General features: G+C 46.3%; 1 protein-coding gene across 2 annotated transcripts in view; it reads right to left on the bottom strand.

Moving 5' to 3' along the window:
• The window catches only part of thbs2a (thrombospondin 2a), a 65,283-nt gene that overhangs the window by 26,510 nt on the left and 18,503 nt on the right, over positions 1–20,270 (bottom strand). For both annotated transcript variants that reach the window (XM_048536419.2, XM_048536420.2), the window contains exons 5-10: positions 19,951–20,147; positions 19,120–19,260; positions 10,478–10,571; positions 3,559–3,729; positions 1,835–2,011; positions 313–486 (exon numbers count right to left, since the gene is read on the bottom strand). In XM_048536419.2, coding sequence (XP_048392376.1) covers positions 313–486; positions 1,835–2,011; positions 3,559–3,729; positions 10,478–10,571; positions 19,120–19,260; positions 19,951–20,147 — 954 coding nt within the window. The remainder of the gene's footprint in view (positions 1–312; positions 487–1,834; positions 2,012–3,558; positions 3,730–10,477; positions 10,572–19,119; positions 19,261–19,950; positions 20,148–20,270) is intronic.

The raw sequence follows: 20,270 nt of genomic DNA, 5'->3' as shown, positions 1-20,270 counted from the left end.
ATAAAACAATGCAAAAAGCAACAGAAAGGGAGAAACACTTGCGACATTAGACAGGAGACATTTCATCAACTGAGCTGGCTCAGATTGTTAGAAAACGTTATGGGTTTACCGACATCGTCTGGGGAAAGAAATCTGGCCCATATCTGACTCCAATCCAGTGTGACTGACCCTCAACTCATCTTAAAAAGCGGCTGAGCAAGTGAATCAAGGTGCAGAAGCAGACATGGAATGAACATCTTTCAATAAATGCAGTTAAATGGTACAAGAAAATAGCCGCACATCTTCCAAAAACTAAAATCAGTTCCAACCTACCGATTGGGCACTGGTCGTTGTTACATATTTTAGTGTCCTTGGCATCCCCCAGGCACTTCTTGCCTCCATACTTGGGTACGGGGTTATTGCAGGTCCTTTTGCGCTCATGCAATCCCCCTCCACAGGTGGCTGTACAGACTGACCATGGGGACCAGGGGCTCCAGTTACCGTCAACTGTGAAGGAACAAGGCAGTCGGTCAGTTAGTGAGATGGCAATCTGAAGAGGGGCTGGTGAAGCCTTTCACATCAAGGCCTGGTGTGTGGGGACAGAAAGCGCGACATGGACAGACAGTCCCAGAAGACTGGCTCCCAACCATTTCTCTCGCGCCCCTCAGCAGTACAGGAACCAAGTCGGGGAAGGGAGCCCACTGCTCTGCCGATTCCCTCCAACAGAATCTCCTGTGGGCTCATAACGGGTCCCAGTTCCTGATCATGAAACTCTAAACGAATGAAAAGGTTACCTCAAAATCTGAAGTCAAAAAGCTAGAACAATCTACCTGGCAGCAAAGTTGACTTTGAGTGCATCTAACCGTACCTGGATGCAATGTGGAACAAGCAAGAAGAGACAAGAGATATTATCTTCAGTTACCCTGGACCTGTCTTGGACTGTCTTGTCATTCTGTCCTTTCTTATCAAAGCAGAACCCTGCACAAAAGTTTAATCTGGTCTCTTCTCAGGTGTTGACGGATCTGCCATCATGCATTCCCACCATTTTCCATCACAGAAACATTGAATTTTTCAGAAAAGGAAGAGGCCGTTCAGCCCCATCGGGCTAGTGCTGGCTATTGGAGAGATTTTCCATTCAGTTTCACTCCCCTGCTTGTTCCCCACAGCGCTACAATATTTACCCTTTGATTAGGAATCTATTCCCTACTGAAAGTCATCACTGAATCTGCTTCAGTGATAATGGGAACTGCAGATGCTGGAGAATCCAAGATAATAAAGTGTGAGGCTGGATGAACACAGCAGGCCAAGCAGCATCTCAGGAGCACAAAAGCTGATGTTTCGGGCCTAGACCCTTCATCAGAGAGCTTCCCTCGCTCTCTCAGAGAGTTCATTCCAGATCGCAATAACTTGCTGCATTAAAAAAAACTCCCCCACCTACTTCTTTCATTGTTTGAATTAAACTGCGCCTGTTTCTGACCCTCTGTTGGAGTCAAGTGATTTTCCTTTCTCTAGGAAAAACCCCAGCAGTTTGAATAAAATCCCCACTTAACCTTCTGCGCTCCAAGGACAACTTCTTGCTTTTCCAGCCTCACTCTGGCTCCCATAGCATGGACACTACACCGATAAATCTCCTCTGCACCCTCTCCCAGGCCTAGACATCTTTCCTAGAGAGTGCAGCACCAGGAACAAGGCAGTGTCTGCTTTTTCACACCTTGTTCATAGCTAAGAACAGCTTAATAACACAGTCATGATACATTGTGGATTAACTGCTAGGCCATACCTGAAACCATAAGCAACTTCAGCTCAAAGCAGACACACACAGATAGCAGCCACGTAGCTGCACAGATGAACTTACTGGGGCATGGAGCTTTCATGCATTGTTTTGTCTCCCGTCCGTTTCCCTGGCAATCCTGGCCATCGAGCTGTGGCACCGGCGAATTACAGAGTCGGATGCGGGTGGTAATGCCATCACCACAGGTGACCGAACACGGCGACCAGGGGGACCAGTGGCTCCAGCCACCATCCTGACGAACTAAAGACACAAATGCTCACGTCAGCACGGAGGGGGATGAGATCGTGAAGTATAGCAGCCCTGCCCCAAACTGACAACAGATCAACTGGTGCAGGTAACCTAAGATAATCAAAACTCCCCAGGTATTTATCGTACACACGTGGCAGTGAGAAATAGATTGAGACACCCACAGCACTCAAAGTCTGGGATACTGAGTACATTCCAGGCTGAGATAGAACAGACTTCTCAATCATTACGAAATGTAGACTAATGGGGAAAAGGCAGGACAGTGGAGTTGAGACAGCCATTATCTCATTGAATGGCAGAACAGACTGAAATGGGCCAGATGGTCTACTTCTGCTCCTATGATTTTTGGTCTGATAAATTGCCTTGGCCTGGCCTGGACCACTGATTCTTCATTGTCACAGAGTAAAAGTCCTGGAACTCCTCCCTGACAGCTCGATGGTTTTATTTTCACCAGGCAGCAGGTACTATCACCTTCTCTAGGGTAGTTAGGGATGGGCATTAAACTCTTCGCCAATTTGAGTTCTTTGAAGGAGTAATATGTGCTGAGAGGGGGGGGGGGCCCTGTTGATGTACTGTATTTAGTTTCCCAGAATGAATTTGATAAGCTATCACATCTCTGTTCCAATGGAGACAGGAACCAATGAGGCATCAGGTGCGATTTCTGTGGGAGCAGAATTTTTCTAATCACTATGCCAACTGAATACATTTGTTGGGTGGACTGTGTTCAGGTGATTACATTCCAACCTTCCTCTGTCCCCACCTAACCACATCCCCCATCACAACTCCAAATAAAAGATTAAAGCTGGACATTCCAGATGGTACCTGACATTAGGATCAGGGCAGGGACTCAAGTCTGAACCTGGTAATCCTTTAGACCGGAGTCCCTGCCCTTTACCCAAACCCCAGGACCCTAACTCTTGGACCCTGATGTATTCCTTCCCCAGCCCTCTGCTATCCCGGGCCTAAGATAGGTCTGACCTAGAGGGGAACTGGGGTGTTCAACTTTCAGCTGTGGGTAATAGGGGTCACACTGAAAAAGTCACACTAGTGTGTACCACTAGGCCTTTCCCAGTCAAAGCCCCCACACAGGCTTCCCAGTTAACACTGGCATCTGATACACCACAGGAAAGTACTAGGGGAGAACCTGGCATCGTGGTAATGTCACTCGGCTAGCATTCCACAGCCCCCAGGCTAAAGCTCTGAGGAGCTGGGTCCAAATCCCAGCCCTGGAAGATGGTGGGATCTGAATTTAGTCACAACCTAGAATCTAAATTGACAGCAAACTTTGATGACAATGATCTTTAAAGAAGGATATCTGACCAGTGTGAGACTACAGACTCTAGACCCACAGCAACATGACGCTTATCTGCCCTCTGGGACTATGAATGTTGGCCCAGCCAATGATGGCTGCATCCCGTGAAGGTATTTAACAATAACTGAGAAAAGGGAAGCCCAGCAACAGACCCTGCGCCAGGTCATTGGCTGATTGTGTGGTATCCGAGGAAACCCCCCCACCCACACGCACAGTGAGTCAGACTTACTCCGATTGTCACATTCTGCCGACTGGCAGGATTTTGTCTGGATGGAGGGGCCCTCACAGCGACTGCTCGTGGGATCACATGACCGTCCCCGTTGCTGTGTTCCAGTGCCACATGATACAGAACATTCTGTCCACTCAGACCAAGGTGACCAGCCGTCTTTACTGTCGTTAACTGGGGAGAGAACATGAGAGAGAAAGAACACCACATTGCTGTTGTTTGAAAAAGAAACAATAGCTGAGAAGCTAAGTTGAAAGGTCGTGGGGTCACACTGCAAGATCTCTTCCGAGCTGATTAAAGCAGAAGTGGGAAGTTGGGAGGCAGGGGTGTCACACAGTTTGGGTTTGAAGATCGCCCTGGGTGGGGGGAGTGCGGCTTGTGTGAGTCAAAGGGCCGGCTGGCTAGAGAGGGAGTGTGCCCGTTAACTCTTCTTGGTAATATCGTGAAAATCAAGAACGCAGGCAGTACAGTGCAAGAGGGGAAACAGAAAACAAAAGCACTTATTCCAGCAGAGAATGTGCCAGGTCATTCACAAGGGTCTAGGCCCGAAACGTCAGCTTTTGTGCTCCTGGGATGCTGCTTGACCTGCTGTGTTCATCCAGCCTCACATTTTATTACTAGTACAAGACTGATATAGGACTATAGTGGATACACAACACTAATAGGCCATTCTGCCCAAAAAGTCCATGCTAGCACTGATGAACCTCCTCCGACCTTTCCTCAACTGAATCCACCATCATAGCCCTCAATTCCTTTCTCCCTCAAATACTTGTCTAGATTTCCAGTAAAGTTTTCTCCAATTTTTCTCCAATCACTCCATATGGTAGCGAATTCCACATTCTCACCCATCTCTGGATAAAGTAAGTCTGTTCTGAATGCCTGACTGGATTTCTTGGCAACAGTTTTGTTCTGATGGCCTCTTGTTCCACTGTTCCCCACAACAGAAGACATTCTCTGTGGCCACTCAACCAAAACTGCTCAGAATCTCTGAGCCGTTTAACAGGTTACCTCCCAGCCTTCCGTTTAACGGCAGGTAGACACGGCCTGTTCATGGTGTCCTAAAAATATCAGCACGTTGTGAGAGCATGGGATGCATTGCCAGCAGCAGTTGTGGAAGCAAGGTCATTGGGGTCATTTAAGAGACTGCTGGACATGCATATGGTCACAGAAATTTGAGGGTGCATACATGAGGATCAATGGTCGGCACAACATTGTGGGCTGAAGGGCCTGTTCTGTGCTGTACTGTTCTATGTTCTATGTTTACCTTTTGCATGAAGGCACCACTTGCAACCCTTCCTTCTCTGAAGATACGTTGGAATTTGGCATGAGCCTCTAACAATATTCTCTTTCAAGTCAGCAGCTTCAAAGGTTCAAAACTGCTTTCCAATCTGAGACAACACTTAACAGTCTGTCCGAACAGGGTTCAAGATAGGCATCGGACTATGCGTGAATGACCTCAATCTTACAATCACAGATTTATTTCTAGAATGTTGCAGCTGCACCAGCTACATACACGTCATGCAAAAAGTAATTAATTCTACGTTTTGACAGGACTTAGGCTCTCTGCATGTTATGAGTGGCAATATATATATGCTATTAATAATCTGCAGGTTTCATTAACAGCAGGAGCTGGTCAGACTGTCAAACCCTTTGGAAGGTTTTGACATCCCTTACATTCACCATAATTGTGACCCAAAACCGAGCCTGCAGTGACTGAGCTCGAGGTATATCCAACAACGCAATGCCGAGGGAGGGCTGCTCTGTCAGATCTGCCTCCTTTTGAGTGAGATGTCAAACCTTGATCCCTTCTACCCCTCTCCAGTGAGTGCCAACGATCTCAGGGTTCCCGAGAATAGCAGAGGGCATTCTGGTCAGAAATTTGTTCTCAGCTGATATTATCAAAGCAGCTCCAAAGTCATGATCTCATTACCGTTGGTGGGAGGTTTGCTGCTGTTTTTCTGACAGCTGAAGACTTCAGAGGTTCCCCATTGGCTGCCACAGGTCACTCCGAGTTTGCGGTTAGTGCTTTGGAAATGAAAGCACTTGCAGTTGCAATGTTGTGAAGGCTCTGGGGTCTTGGACACTGCCTGCCCTTTTGTTTGCCTGTAGCCTTCTAACTTTCCAAACAATACTGTTTCTCCCATCTCCCTTCCTGACATACCTCGGAGCACAGAACAAATGTAATTTCTATTCTTCCTCTGGATTTATCGCCCTGGAGAAGATGGTGAAGAGCTGATGTGTTCTGGGGTGTAGGGACACCCAGAACACTGTTAGGGACAGAGTTCCGGGGTTAGGACCCAGAGGTACTTAAGGGATATATTTCCAAGCCAGGGTCGTGAGTGACTCGGAAGGGAACCTGCAGGGGGTGGTGTTCGCATGCATATGCTGCTCTTGTCCTTCCTGATGGAAGTGGTAATGGGTTTGGAAGGTGCTGTCAGAGGAGACCTGATGCAGTGCATCTTGTGTACATTATGCATCAATGGAAGGGAATTTTGAAGGTGCTGGATGTGGTGCCAATCAAGTGAGCTGTTTCGTCTTGTTTGGTGTCGAGCTTCTTGAGTGTTGTTGGAGCTGCACCACCCAGGCAAATGGGGAGTATTCCATCACACTCCTGGCTTGTGGCTTATAAACAATGGGATGGGCTTCGGGAAATCAGGACCCCGGAGCAATGTGGTTGATTCTCAATTCCTCTCTGAAATGGCCTAGCAAGCCATTCAGTTGTGCCAATCACTAGAAAATCTCAAAGAAATTAAACCGGGTGGATCAACTGGCACTGACCTGGGCACCGGAAGAGAAAAACAGCAGAAACAGCCCTGCTGACCCTGCAAATATCCTTGTTAACATCTGGGGTTTAAGTGCTAAAAAAGGGGGAGCTGTCTCACACACTAGCCAAGCAACAACCTGACATACAAATGGAATCGTCCCCTACAGGCAATGCCCCCACACTCTACCAACACCATCCCTGGATGGGCCCTGTCCCACAGACAGGACTGGCCCAGCTGAGATGACGGCATAGTGGTACATAGTTGCCAGTTGCCCTGGGAGTCCTCAACATTGGCTCTGGACTCATGAAGTCTCATGGCTTCAGGTTAAACATGGGCAAGGAAACCTCCTGCTGATTCCCACACACTGTCCTCCTCCTCCATGTTGAGCAACACTTAAAGGAAGCTCTGAGGATGGAAAGGGTACAAAATGTACTCTGGGTGGGGGATTTCAATGTCCACCTCCAAGAGTGGCTCAGCAGCAGTACTACTGATCGAGCTGGTCGGGTCCTAAAGGACACAGCTGCTAGACTGGGTCTGCGGCAGGTGGTGAGGGAACCAACAAGAGGGAAAAACATACTTGATCTCATCCTCACTAATCTGCCAGCTGCAGTTACATCTGACCAGGACAGTATCGGTAAGAGTGACCATCGGACAGTCCTGGTGGAGATGAAGTCCCACCTTCACATTGAAAATAACTTCCATCATGTTGTGTGGTACTATCACTGTGCGAAATGGGACAGACTTCACACAGATCCAGCAACTCAAGTCTGGGCATCCATGAGGTGCTGTGGGCCATCAACAGCAGCAGAATTGTACTCCAGAATAATCTCTACCCTCATGGCCCAACATTGTCCCCACTCAGCATTACCATGAAGCCAGGGAAATCAGCCCTGGTTCAATGGAGAGTGCAGGTGGACGTGCCAGGAGCAGCACCAGGCATACCTGAAGATGAGATATCAACCTGATGAAGCCACCAAACAGGACTACTTGCACACCAAACAGCGAATGCAGCAAGTGATAGGTAGAGCAAAGTAATCCCACAATCAATGGATGAGATGTTAGCTCTGCTGTCCTGCCACATTCCCGTCGTGAATAGTGGTGGACAATTAAACAACTCATTAGAGGAGGGGACTCCACAAATATCCCCATCCTCGATGATGGAAGAGCCCAGCACATGAATGAAAAGGATAAGGCTGAAGATTTTGCAGTAATCTTCAGTCGGAAGTGCCGGAGTGGATGATCCATCTCGACCGCCTCCAGTAGTCCCCCGAGCATTACAGACACCAGTCTTCAGCCAATTCCATTCACTCCACATGATATCAAGAAACATTTAGAGACACTGGATACTGCAAAGGCTATGGGCCCTGACAATGTTCCAGCAATAGCATTGAAGACTCGTGCTCCAGAATTTGCTGTTCCCCTAGCCAAGCTGTTCCAATACAGTTACACTGGTATCTACCCAACAATGTGGAAAATTGCCCAGGTATGTCCTGTACATAAATAGCAGGACAAACCCACCCCGGCCAACTACCACCCCATCAGTCACCTCTCCATCAGCAGTAAAGTGATGGAAGGTGTCACCAACAGGTGCTATAAAGCAGCACCTGCTCAGAAATAACCTGCTCAGTGATACCCAGTTTAGGTTCCGCCAGGGCCACTCACCTCCTGATCTCGTTACAGCCTTGGTTCAAACATGGACAAAAGAGATGAATTCCAGAGGTGAGGGGAGAGTGACAGCCTTGACATCAAGGCTGTATTCGACTGAGTGTGGCATCAAGGAGCTCTAGCAAAACTGGATTCAATGGGTATCAGGGGACAAACTCTCCAGTGGTTGAAGTCACACCTTACCCATAGGAAGCTGGTTATGGTAATGGGAGGTCAGTCATCAACAGCTCCAGGACATCTCTGCAGGAATTCCTCAGGGTAGTGTCCGAGGCCCAACCACCTTCAGCTGCTTCGATGACCTTCCGTCCATCAGGTCAGAAGTGGGGATGTTTGCTGATAACTACACAATGTTCAGCACCATTCACAACTCCTCAGGTACTGAAGCAGTTCATGCTCAAATGCAACAAGACCTGAGCAATATCCAGGCTTGGGCTGACAAATGCCCACACAAATGCCAGGTATAGCCATCACCAGTAGTCTAGCCACTGCCCCTTGACAGTCAATGATGTTACCATCACACACTGAATCTCCCACCATCAACATCCAGGAGGTTACCATTGACCAGAAGGTCAACTGGACTCACCACGGACAATATTGCAATGAGTAACGCATTTCCTGACCTCTCACTGCCTGTCACCATCAGCAACGCACAAGTCAGGAGTGTGATGGAATACTCCCCATTTCCCTGGATGAATGCAGCCCCAACAACACTCAAGAACCTTGATGCCATCTAGGATAAAGAAGCCCGCTTGACTGGCACTACATCCACTCCCTCCACCACCAATGCTCAGTCGCAGCAGTGCATATTACTTACAAGACGCACTGCAGAAATTCAAAGATGTTTAGACAGCACCTTCCAAACCCACGACCACCACCATCTAGAAGGACTTTGGACACTGGATTTAGTCCTTAGAGGTTCCCTGTTTTGCAGATTACTAAACAAACCATTCATTGTAGTCCAGTGTGCCAATTCCTGAATGCCAATGTCCAGCCTTACAGAATCTCAGAAGGGTTACAGGGTAGATGGAGGCCATTCAGCCCAACGTGTTTACACCAGCTCTTCGCATGAGCATCATTACCTCATACCAATTTCTTGCTTCTTCTCCATACCCTTGCACTCTACTTCTACCCAAATAATCAGCTCTCTTTCTAGGTAGCACTTTCCATCCTCTAACTCCTTGCTGAATGAAAATGTTTTTTCCCTTGTGTCACATTTGCTGCTTTTGCAAACCACTTTATATATCTGTGCTTTCTAATTCTTGATCGTTTTGCAAGCAGGAACAGCCTCTCCCTATCTACACTGTCCAGATTCTTCTTGATTTTGAAAACCTCTATCAGATCTCCTTTCTGTCAAAGGAGAACAGTTCCAACCTCTTCAATCTATCCCCATCGCTGAAATTCCTTCTCCCTGGAACTACTTTTGTAAGTAGGAGGCTCATTGATTGGCTATCACCACGGAGATAGCCCTGGCCATCCCGATTGTAGGCTGAGAATGTAGTTGAACCAGGAAGTGCTGAATGGGAATATCATTGACTTCTTTGCAGCTTGCTCTCTATTTGCTGTTGCGCGGAATTTGCAGCTTCATTCATTCATCCAGACCATTCCTTGTTTGGCTGCCTCTCTTGTCTTCCTCTCAGCTGTTTCCTGTTTGAAGCTCTGCGGTTCTCGGGTTGATAACACATGCGGAATGCTCACAGAGTAACTAGCTTTCTCTGACATCCCAAGGCCAGCACTACTACCACCTCCCCCCACCCTAATCCATAGCTCAAGGACAAAACACTTCCAAAATTTACAACCTCCAGGAAGTGCCAGCACAGCAACATTCCATTCCAGACCGATCGTGATGACCTACGCTGATCTTTCTGCCAGCAATTTTTACTCTCAGTGAAAACAAAGCCCTGTTAAAATAACAACTCTGCAACAACAACAAGAGTATTATCAGAGAGAGAAAAAACAGGATGGCACAGCCTCTCTCAAATTGCCCTTGTGCAAGGTATGCTCCTTATGGAATAAATGAAACCCCCCGCAGCCTCATGGATAATGGGTAGGGAAGATAAACAATGAGATGATCTCTTTGGTTGGTGTTGACTAAATACTAACTGGGCTATTAAGGGCTGCTCTTTGACAAACTGGTGTGAGGCTCTATTAACGCACCTGTGGGAGCAGAGGGTTTACAATCCGACTGAGCCAGGTAGCTCAATTGGCTGGAGGGGTGGTATGCAATGCACAGTACCACCAATGGTTTGCCTCCCACACTGGCTGGGATCACTGTGGAAGACTTACCTTCTGAACCTCACCCTTCAGGTGAAACTAGCCACGGGTCGTCGCTGTATACAAGAGAACAGGACTATACCAACTGTACCTTACTCTGGCACAAGTGAATGGGCAATTTCACCCTCCGCACACAACAGGGGGCATTAACTCCCAATTTCTGCAAGTGTGAGACACGGGAACACAACTGAAAGCTCTCCATTTCTCAACAATGTACTTACGGAGACAGGAGGGGCAGCACTCTCCTTCAGTGAAAGACGGGTTGGCACAGGACACTGGGGGACAGGTAATTCGCCGACAGATGATGCTGAAATCCTGCATTGACAGGAAAAAAGGTCAGCCTTTTGAATTCTTGAGGAATCACGTCCCCACTCCACGTTCATTCTAAAGTTTGGAAGCGTTCTCAGTCTGGGTAACCAGCGCAGATTGTAACAGTCCTGGCTTCTCGCTCAGGCGACCAGTCTGAGATGTAGAGTGATGCCAACGGCCAGATTCACTGCCCAAGGTGGCTAAGGTAACCATGAAGGTTTCTCCTTCTCACCACCCCCCCACGCAGCCCCACCTCACCCTCCTCATGGTGACCCTTAGGTTAAAACACCCTCAGTCATCTTTCTCTCTAACGAAAGAATAGGGCTATGGTGAGGTTACTTTTATTCTGTGATGCCACCTAAGCTGAGGGGAACACATCATTCCAATTTTCTGCTGCCCTGTACCATTCCTCCATCTTCCCCTCTCCCCGCACTTGCCAACCCAATGCTGCCCTCCAGTCATAAATTGTTATCGGAATTGAAATAGTTTTTTCTAAATTATGTTCAAACCTCCTCACGGTCTCACACTGCCTACCATTTGCACTCACCAATCCACCACACCCCTAACCTCCATCCCAATCAAATTCATACCTTCATTTCACCCCAGAAACACCTGCATTTCTCTGGCTCTGGCATCTTTTGCATCCCCAATTTTCATCACTACTCCACCAAAGTCCAAACCCTTCTCTCTGGAACTTTTTCCTCATGTTCTGTGTCACTCCATTGGCAGTTTGCAAAGTACCTCTAGCACCACGCTTTCGGTCACCTGTCCTGATATCTTCATGCATCCTACAACTGCACCGTCCAAACCTACAACCTCAACCACTCGGAAGGTAGTGAATGGCCAACAGTCACAGCGGATCTTCAGTGTCACTGGGTTAAAAGACCCAGATCTCCCTCTCTAACAGCGCTGTGGGTCTCTCTAACCTCCAGGGGCTTAGTGGTTCAGCAAGGCAGCTCACTACCACCTTCTCCAGAGAGATTAGTAAATGCTGGTCTATCCAGTGACACTCCAAGATCAAATCAAGTGTTGGTTTGAAACTTTGTTTGAGATGCTACACTTCATTGAAAGTGCTACTTAAATGTAATTTGATGTCGTTGTTATGATGGACAATGAGGGTAATTCTTCGCTCCTGTGCTCCAGGGCAAGTGTAAAAAATTGGAATTGAAATAGCTAGATGCTTGTGAGCGGCACAGAAACGATGGGCCAATGGGTCTTTTCAATGCTGTAAAATCTCTACGACTCCATCATCCAGAATAGTGCTCATGAGGCTCGTACAATGACGTCTAATAAAAGCAAAGCACTGCAGATGCGAGAAACCTGAAAATAAAACCAGAGTGCTGGAGAACGTCAGCAGGTCTGGCAGCATCAGTGCTGAGGGAAGCAGAGTTAATGGCTCTTTGTCAAAACTGAAGAAATGTGATAGCTTTACACTGTAATACAGAAAGGGCAGAAGGGGCAAATGAACAAAACAAAAGGACAAGGCAAGGTAGGAAGGCGAGGGAGATTAAAGATCCAAGGTGCTGTGGAACAAAAGACAATAGGAACAGGAATAATTCTGCACAGGCTTGTTGTTGGGGCAACATGCTAGGAGCTAAAGCCTGTCTGTGCTGGTGAGACCACATCTGGAGTATTGTGTGCTGTTCTGGTCTCCTTATTTGAGGATGGATCTTCTGGCTATGGAAGAGTGCAATGAAGGTTTACCAGGTTGATTTCTGGGACGGCAGGACTGACATATGATGAGAGACTGGATTGTTTAGGATTATATTTATTGTAATTAAGAAGAATGAAGGGGCATCACACAGGAACTTGTATAGGCTGTAACAGAGTGGCCAGGGTAAACACAGGAAAGATGTTCCCAATGACTGGGGAGTCTGGAGCCAGACAGGTTAAAGATATGGAGGTGGCTGTATAGGGCTGAGATGGGGAGAAGTGTCTTCATCCAGAAGAGGCCACAGAAAGCTGTCGGGGCCAAAACATTGCATGTTTTCAAGAAGGTGCTGGATATAGTTTTCAGAACTAAAGGGATAAAAGGGTTGGGGGGGGGGGGGCAACAGCAGGAACAGGAAGTTGAGATGAGTGAACAAGCCGGTAATCATACTGAATGGCAGAGTAGGGTCAAATGGCTGACTTCCTATTCCAGTATTTTGTACTTTCCTGTTCCCCAGGAGGGTAATGCTGAAATGGGAGGAGTTTCATGCTCAAGCACATTTTTTAAAAAATGTCTTTTTCAATAATCAGCGGGGCCCGAATTTCTTGCATAGCTCTGTAAGGAGTAGATTTGAATTGGAATTTAAACATACAGCCTCAAAAAATATTGCGGGATCAGACAGTGGTTTATGCATGTTATATTTCCAAAGCTCAGCAATTTCTCAGAGCTGACCTTTAACTCCACCCTCCCTCTCCCTGAATGTACCGCCTCTGATCGTAAAGCTGAAGGGCAGAAGCTCATGAGTTGGCTTCTTGCAGATCCACACGCTCAGAGTCTCTCCTCAGATTACCACCAGACTTCCAGCCTCAACAGGAAACAAAAGCATTTTCCTGATGTTTCATTGCAAGTGTTTGAGGACACGACTTGTCTCAAATGCAGAGATCTGCTCTGTGTTATCGATTTCTTTGAAAGAGTTTTGAAGGCATCAATATGAGACACATTAAACACTGAAAAGTTTCCTTGAATTTTAAACACATGGTGCCAAATATATATGAATGACATTTGAAGGAATTGAACCTGTTAACTTGTGCATTCCAATAAGAAAAAGATCCTTCAGGTTCAGCACTTTTCCTGATTCCAAATATTTAAACTGACTTATTCCCACCTTTATGTTTCGGCTAATGAGATTGGCAATGCGATCTAGGAATGGTCATTCCTGCATGCTGCAGCCACTGAGGTCTGTAGTATTTGGCCTGAATATTGGGGCCTGAACCCTCGGCTGTTAAGACAGAGGTATCTCGGAGAATAAAGGAACTGAACCCAATGACTGAGAGTCTGATGTGAAAGGAAGACTGACAGCTGAAGGTTTCCAACAAGCACTCATCAGGACATGAGCAAGAATGCTAAATTTCACACAGCACTTTTGGTAATTTTGCATCTGTCCTGATGAGCACAAGACAAAAAGCTTTGATTTTGTGCCTTTGTCCCAGAACAGTCTTGTTCAGCATTATGGTTCTTATCTCACAAAGAGTCTCAGGTTTCATACCAGCTCAGTCAGATGCAACAACACTGTCAGTTCAGCACGAAGGCACACCGCACAAACTGGCTCACGGCTCACAGCTTACGTGGGCAATGAAGCTAATCTGGGATCAAACACGAAGAGAGAGGAGCTGTTACTACACTGCATTCCAGGCACTCTCCGGGGCAAGGAGAACAGAGAAATTTCCACTTGGCTGCAAAAGGACAGGAGAACACAACAGGTAAAATATAATGCATCACCACTGTGTATTTGTGTGCGCGTGTGTTTCTGTGTGTGTGCGCGTGTGTTTCTGTGTGTGTGCGCGTGTGTTTCTGTGTGTGTGCGCGTGTGTTTCTGTGTGTGCGCGCGCGTGTGTTTCTGTGTGTGCGCGCGCGTGTGTTTCTGTGTGTGCGCGCGCGTGTGTTTCTGTGTGTGCGCGCGCGTGTGTTTCTGTGTGTGCGCGCGCGTGTGTTTCTGTGTGTGCGCGCGTGTTTCTGTGTGTGCGCGCGTGTGTTTCTGTGTGTGCGCGCGTGTGTTTCTGTGTGTGCGCGCGTGCGTTTCTGTGTGCGCGCGCGTGCGCGCACGCGTGCATTTGGTGTGCGCGCCTGTGTGTCTGTGTGTATTTGGTGTGTGTGTGCGCGCATGCACGCATGTGCATTTGTGCGTGCCTGTGTGTATTTGGTGTGTGCGTCTGTCTGTGTGTGTGTGTGTGTGTGTGTGTGTATTTGGTGAGTGTGTGTATTTTGTGTGTGTAGTGTCTGTGTGTGCATGTGTGTGTATTTGTGTGTGTGGGTGTGTTTATGTGTGTATTTGTGTTTGTGCCTGTGTGTCTACGAGATTATGTGGGAGAGAGTGAGTGTGAGAGTGTGTGTGAATGTAAGAGTGTGTGTGTGTGTGTGTGTGTGTGTGTGTGTGTGTGTGTGTGTCAGAGAGACTGCGTGTGCATTTGAGAGTGACAGTGTGAATGTGAGTGTGAAAGCGTGAGAGACATTGGGCATGAATGTAAATATGTGTGAGAGCAAGTGTGTGTAAATGTGTGCATAAAAAAGTGTGCGCATGAGTGTGTGCATGTATGAGAGCATGTGCATGAGAGAGAAAGTGTACGTAAGTGTGTGTGTTAGAAAGTGTGTGTATTCTTTTAACATGCTTGCACTGAAGTCAGTATGAGAAAAGATGATTTTGATTTTAATTGGGAAATTGCTCTGGTTACCATCTCATTGGGAGCTTTCAAAGAAAGAAGAGGAATATGAACAGACATGCTTCGTTAATGCAGTCAGCTGTTATCTGGAACTCTCAAACTGATGGAAAAGTAGGTCGAAGTAGATCCAACAGTAGCTATAAAAAGGAATTTAGTGAGTTACTTTAGAAGGAAAACCCTGGGGTGGGGGGGGGGGAAGGGCGCTATGGGGAACAGCAAGAGGAAATGGGATCAGTTGGATTACTCTTTCAAAAGAGCCAGAACCACCTTGATGGGCCAAAAGATCTCCTTTTGTGCGGTATCAATTTATGATTCATTGAGAGATGTTTCACATGAACTTTCTTCCAGGTTTGAGTCACATACATGGCTAAGAAAGTATCAGCACTCCGTTAGGCCGATCCTGACGAATATCACACCAGACCAGGAGCTTTTACATGACCTCTAACACTGTTTTTAATCTGGGAAGCACTGAGCAATGAGAGCTGATGCCTAACAGTTTGTAGAGGTATGTGGCGCCTCGTCCACACTTCAGGCCAGGCCTGAAGGCACAAAGAGAGTGAATAAATGCACTGAATATATAACCCACCTATCAGAGCCTCAAACTGCCCCCCAGAGCACTTTAGGCCACGAAATCTTCCTTTGAAGAAGAGTAGTCATGACAACCACTCTGAGCACAGCAAGTTTCAACAAGATAAATGACCAGATTGCCTATTTTTTAATGCTGTCGGTTGAGGAGTAAATATTGGCCAGGAACTCCAGGGAACATGTGTTTAGATCTCTGCCCCGATAGTGATGAAACAAACAGCTATTGGAAGGCCTGCCTCTGTCAGAGCTCTCTGGAGAAAGCTGATTGGAACCATCACGATCGAAACCTTTCACAGACTTCAATTCCATCTGTTGCAAATTTGATTTTAAAAGTTATTATTCACTCCTTGGTGTGGTTTCTGCTTCCAGGCCAGGAGCTGGTGGTGAGGGTATTACACTGACTCTCCAATGAGTCTCCCAGCCCCAGCTTTACAGTGGATCCCAAAAGCTCCAAAGAATTTGGCCGATGGTTCAGCCGTAACCAATTATTGCCTATTCATTGAGTTTACAGCTGAGCATGAAACACATGTAGGAAATTTGGCTCGGACATCAAGAGGAGGCAAAGTCATTCAAGGAGACAGGCAATTCACATTTCATGAGCAAAGTCGCATAAAGTCTACACACAGGAATGGGTCACTCAACACAACAGGTTGAAATGCCGCCCATAAGCCTCCTTTAATTCCACTGCCTTCTAACTCTGACAGCATAAACTTGCATTCCAATATCATTTGGTAATACAGAAGCTGAGCATTGCTGAAAGGGACACATTTTCGACTTGCATGCATCAGGACAATTCACAAGAATACCAATTCAGTTCAGAGGAAGGGTCACTCAACCCGAAACATTAACTTTGATTTCTTTCCACAGATGCTGTCAGATCTGCTGGGCTTTCCCAGCAATTTCTATTTTTGACTTTGATTTACAGCATCCGCAGCTCTTTTGATTTTTACTTCACAAGAATGCCAATTTAATGGGAACACCAATTTATACTGTATGAGAGGAGTGTGACAGTTGGTCATCAAGAGCAGTCTGGGAGAGGTGATACAAGGAGAATGTACACAGAGTCCACTTGCCAACCAATCACACTCTTCTCTTAAAGAATATAAAATTGTTAGTTTCCCATTCAATTTGTTTTCTTGTGAAATGCCCTGATGAGTGTAAGATGAAACACTTTGGCAAAATGTGCACCTTTCCAGCAATAAACTTGTATTCTTTTCTCCCCTGGGTAGTTACGCACCTTTGCCTTAAATACTATTCACCCCAATTCCTTACCACACTGAATTCCGTATCACAACAGCATCCACGCATCTACTCTATCAAACCCAAATTACCTTGGCGGTCTTTACCAAATTACCCTGTTATTCCCCATCGTAAAGCACTCCAGCCTGTTTAAGCTTTTACTTTCATCAGTGAGCCCTTTTAGCACTTATGAATCTTTTTGCACTTTTTCCAAAGTCTCAAAATCCCTTTGATAAAACGAGCACCAGAACTACTCACAATCATACAGAAAGCTGACTGCAAGATTAACTTGTGCTGCAAGAAAATAGAAAAAAAAAGGGCTGATGGGTTCTGGAACAGGATGGCAGAGAGTGTCAGAAAGCAGAAAATGAAACCCCCAAGAGTTTGAGACCTTGTGAGACATGGATTAATAGAAATCCCAGCCCATGAGGTGCTCCCTTAGCCTGTTGAGGGTGTGTTAGAGTTAGCTCACAGCCAGGTCTGTCTGACCTCATCCTTGACCTTCCTCAACATCTTCATCTTCTCCCTTTACAAAGGTCTATGCAATTCTCAGTCTCTGTTTCATCAGCCACTTGTTGATATTACCACAATTTTGCGAGGGAGATTAAACATAATTTTGGGCTGACTCCTGAGGTTATTTGGGACTTTAGACAGGAGAAAAGATTCACAATGGGACTGATAGCAATTAGACAGAGCAGAACAGCTGTATGACTCATGCAAAGTGGAGAGAGTACAGGAGGTCACACAGTGAGTACTGATACAGATTAATAAGGCCATAAAAACTCTGCAGTTAATTTGTGCTATGATTGAAGTGAAAAGCAAAGTAGTTATTTAAATTTGTATAGAACCTCAGTCAGACCACATGCAGAATGCTGTGAATCATTCTAGTCTTTAACTAATGAAAAGGATATGGAGAAAGTGCAAGAAAAACTGTTTGGAATGATCCCAGAACTCACGCGTTGTATCAATCAGCAAGGATTGAAAGGTCTATTGGATCATTTCTCTAAATAAGAGGAAATGGGGAGGGGTATGAGGGGAGGGGTCCTGATAGGGGTTACGAAAATGTTTGCTGGGGAAAGCAAAGAGACGGTGCTCCAACATATGGAGAAAATCAGAAACTGGTGGCATAAATATAACTTTGTCACAACATGGAGTTCAGGAGAAACCTCTTTAACAAAAAGAGTGGTCAGGATGTGGAACTTGCCATGACAAGGAGCGTTTAATACAAGAATGGTTTGCAGGAGCTCTCACCGGTGTTACTGCCCCTCTTTCACACAAACCCTCACTCCCGTCCCCTCCCCAACACTGAGAAACTAAGGCTGATGACAGAATGCAGTGAACAGCAGTTAACACAACACAGGCCAGAAGTTGCATAACTTCAAGCAAAGCAGCGGGGCTAAAGCAGAAGTTGTCAGAAGCTCAGCCGGTCTGGCAGCATCTGTGAAGAAAAAAAAAATCAGAGTTAATGTGTCAGGCCTCAGTTCTGAGGAAGGGTCACTGGGCCCAAAATGCTAACTCTGATTTTTTTCTTCACAGATGCTGCTAGGCTTTTCCAGCAACTTCTGTTTTTGTTCCTGATTTACGGCATCCGCAGTTTTTGCGGCTCTTACTGAGATGGACTAAATGCTTGTCTTTCCTTTAAAAAAAACCTCCTGAAATTGGTTACAGTGCCTTCAAAGTAACTTTAAAACTATACCATTAAGTATTTGGTGCAACTGAACAAATTACAAAACAGTTGTGTTTTCTGACTACAGTACAAACTACATTTGTGATTATACTTCACAAATCTGGAAAAAATTTCCAGCCCGTCAATTTAGGAAATTACACTTCTCTAAAATATTAACTGTCTCTCAGTCATTCAGAACGTTAGTTACTTCCTTAAATAAAAGGAATGACAAGTTGCTGAAACTTTTTGTCGCACACTCATCAGGACAAAAGCAAGAATGTCAAACTTCAAACAAACACAACAATTTATAATCGAGAAGAAAAGGGTGCCAACTGGTTGTCAAGTCAACTTTGATTGGTCAAAGTGATGCCAAGGAGATGCTATAGGCTCCCCAGGCTCCAAGGTAATTCATATCAAAAGGTGCAGGCTTAAACATAGTACTCATGGCAACGCTTTGGCCAATCAAATTCAACTCGCCAACCAATCAGCACACTCTTCCTGTGCACTACACACTGTTGTGACTGTTTGAAATTCTTACATTTGTCCTGTTGACTGCAAGATGAACACTTTCAGCTACGTGTCTCTCTGTCCAGCAATAAAGTAAATGACTGCTGAAATAAAGTAATGTTTTGTCATCGACGTGTTTGCACGGAGGGGATTGGAAAGCGAGGGGGAGCCTGGGAGCACTGGCCTCACCTGACAGGTACATTTGGTACAGCTATCCACGGTCCATTCCTCCTCATTGTCGAAGAGGCGTCCGCTGTGCCAGCACTGTCCTGGTGGCACTTTCTTTAAAGTCTCATCTAGAATATCACGAATGATTACATTTTCTTCAGTCTGCAAAAATAAAAGGATTTCTGGGCAAAGTGATGTTTCTGAGCCGTCAAAATTAGATCCATATTTAGTATTGCTTTCTCACAACACCGTTACAGTGTGCTATACTCACCGATGCTACTCTCTATATTACAGTTACTCTTAATATTTATCATATCTATTGTAGGTCAAACATACAGGTTCATAGTTTCCAGTGCCACCAACACCTCCCCACCCCCGGCCATCCTCAACCATAGTTTACTTCATCAGAAGTTCACCAAAGATCCTTGGGCAGCACCTTCCAAACCCGGAACAGCACTACCATCAAAATAAGAAGGGCAGCAGGCACATGGGAACACCACCCCCTCTCCCAACCACTCACCATCCCCACTTTGAAATATATTGCCGTTCCTTCACTGTGGCTGGGTCAAAATCCTGGAATTCCCTCCCTGAAGGCATTGTGGGTCGACCCATAGCAGGAGGAGTGCAGCGGTTCAAGAAGGCAGCTCACCCCCAACTTCTCAAGGGGGCAATTAGGGACGGGCAAGAAATGCTGGGCCCAGCCAGCCTTGCCCATATCTCATGACTGAATAAAACAAAAACTTTGGCGGCAGGGGTTTAGATAGTTGTCCCTTCTGGCAGCTGCCTCTAGCCCTAATGTGTCACCTCGTGCTTGGTCCTCCAACACATACGGGAAGGTGCACCAACACTTACCACTTTGACCAAACCGTCGGCCAGGTTGCTGACCAGAACCCTCAATCCATGTAGCTCCTTGAACATGTTTCCGATGTCACTGCAGGAGTGGTCGCAGAAATCCACAACTTTGTTGGTTTTGTGCCCGATGAAATCGGTCTTGATGGCAGGACTAACCCCGGCAAATTCTTGGTTTTCTTTGCTGTTGGTTGCCTCAGCTGTTCCAGGAAAGAAAGAACAACAGGGTCAACACACATCACACTGGAGTCGTCTGGTGGGACACACTGAGGAGAATCAAGACAGGCAATAAATGCTGGGCCGGCCAGTGATGCCCACGTCCC

The sequence above is a fragment of the Stegostoma tigrinum genome, chromosome 9 (genome assembly GCF_030684315.1).
Source record: "Stegostoma tigrinum isolate sSteTig4 chromosome 9, sSteTig4.hap1, whole genome shotgun sequence".
Taxonomy (NCBI): Eukaryota; Metazoa; Chordata; class Chondrichthyes; order Orectolobiformes; family Stegostomatidae; genus Stegostoma; species Stegostoma tigrinum.
The sequence above is the reverse complement of the archived record's forward strand: the minus strand, read 5'-3'. Positions and strand labels throughout refer to the sequence as shown.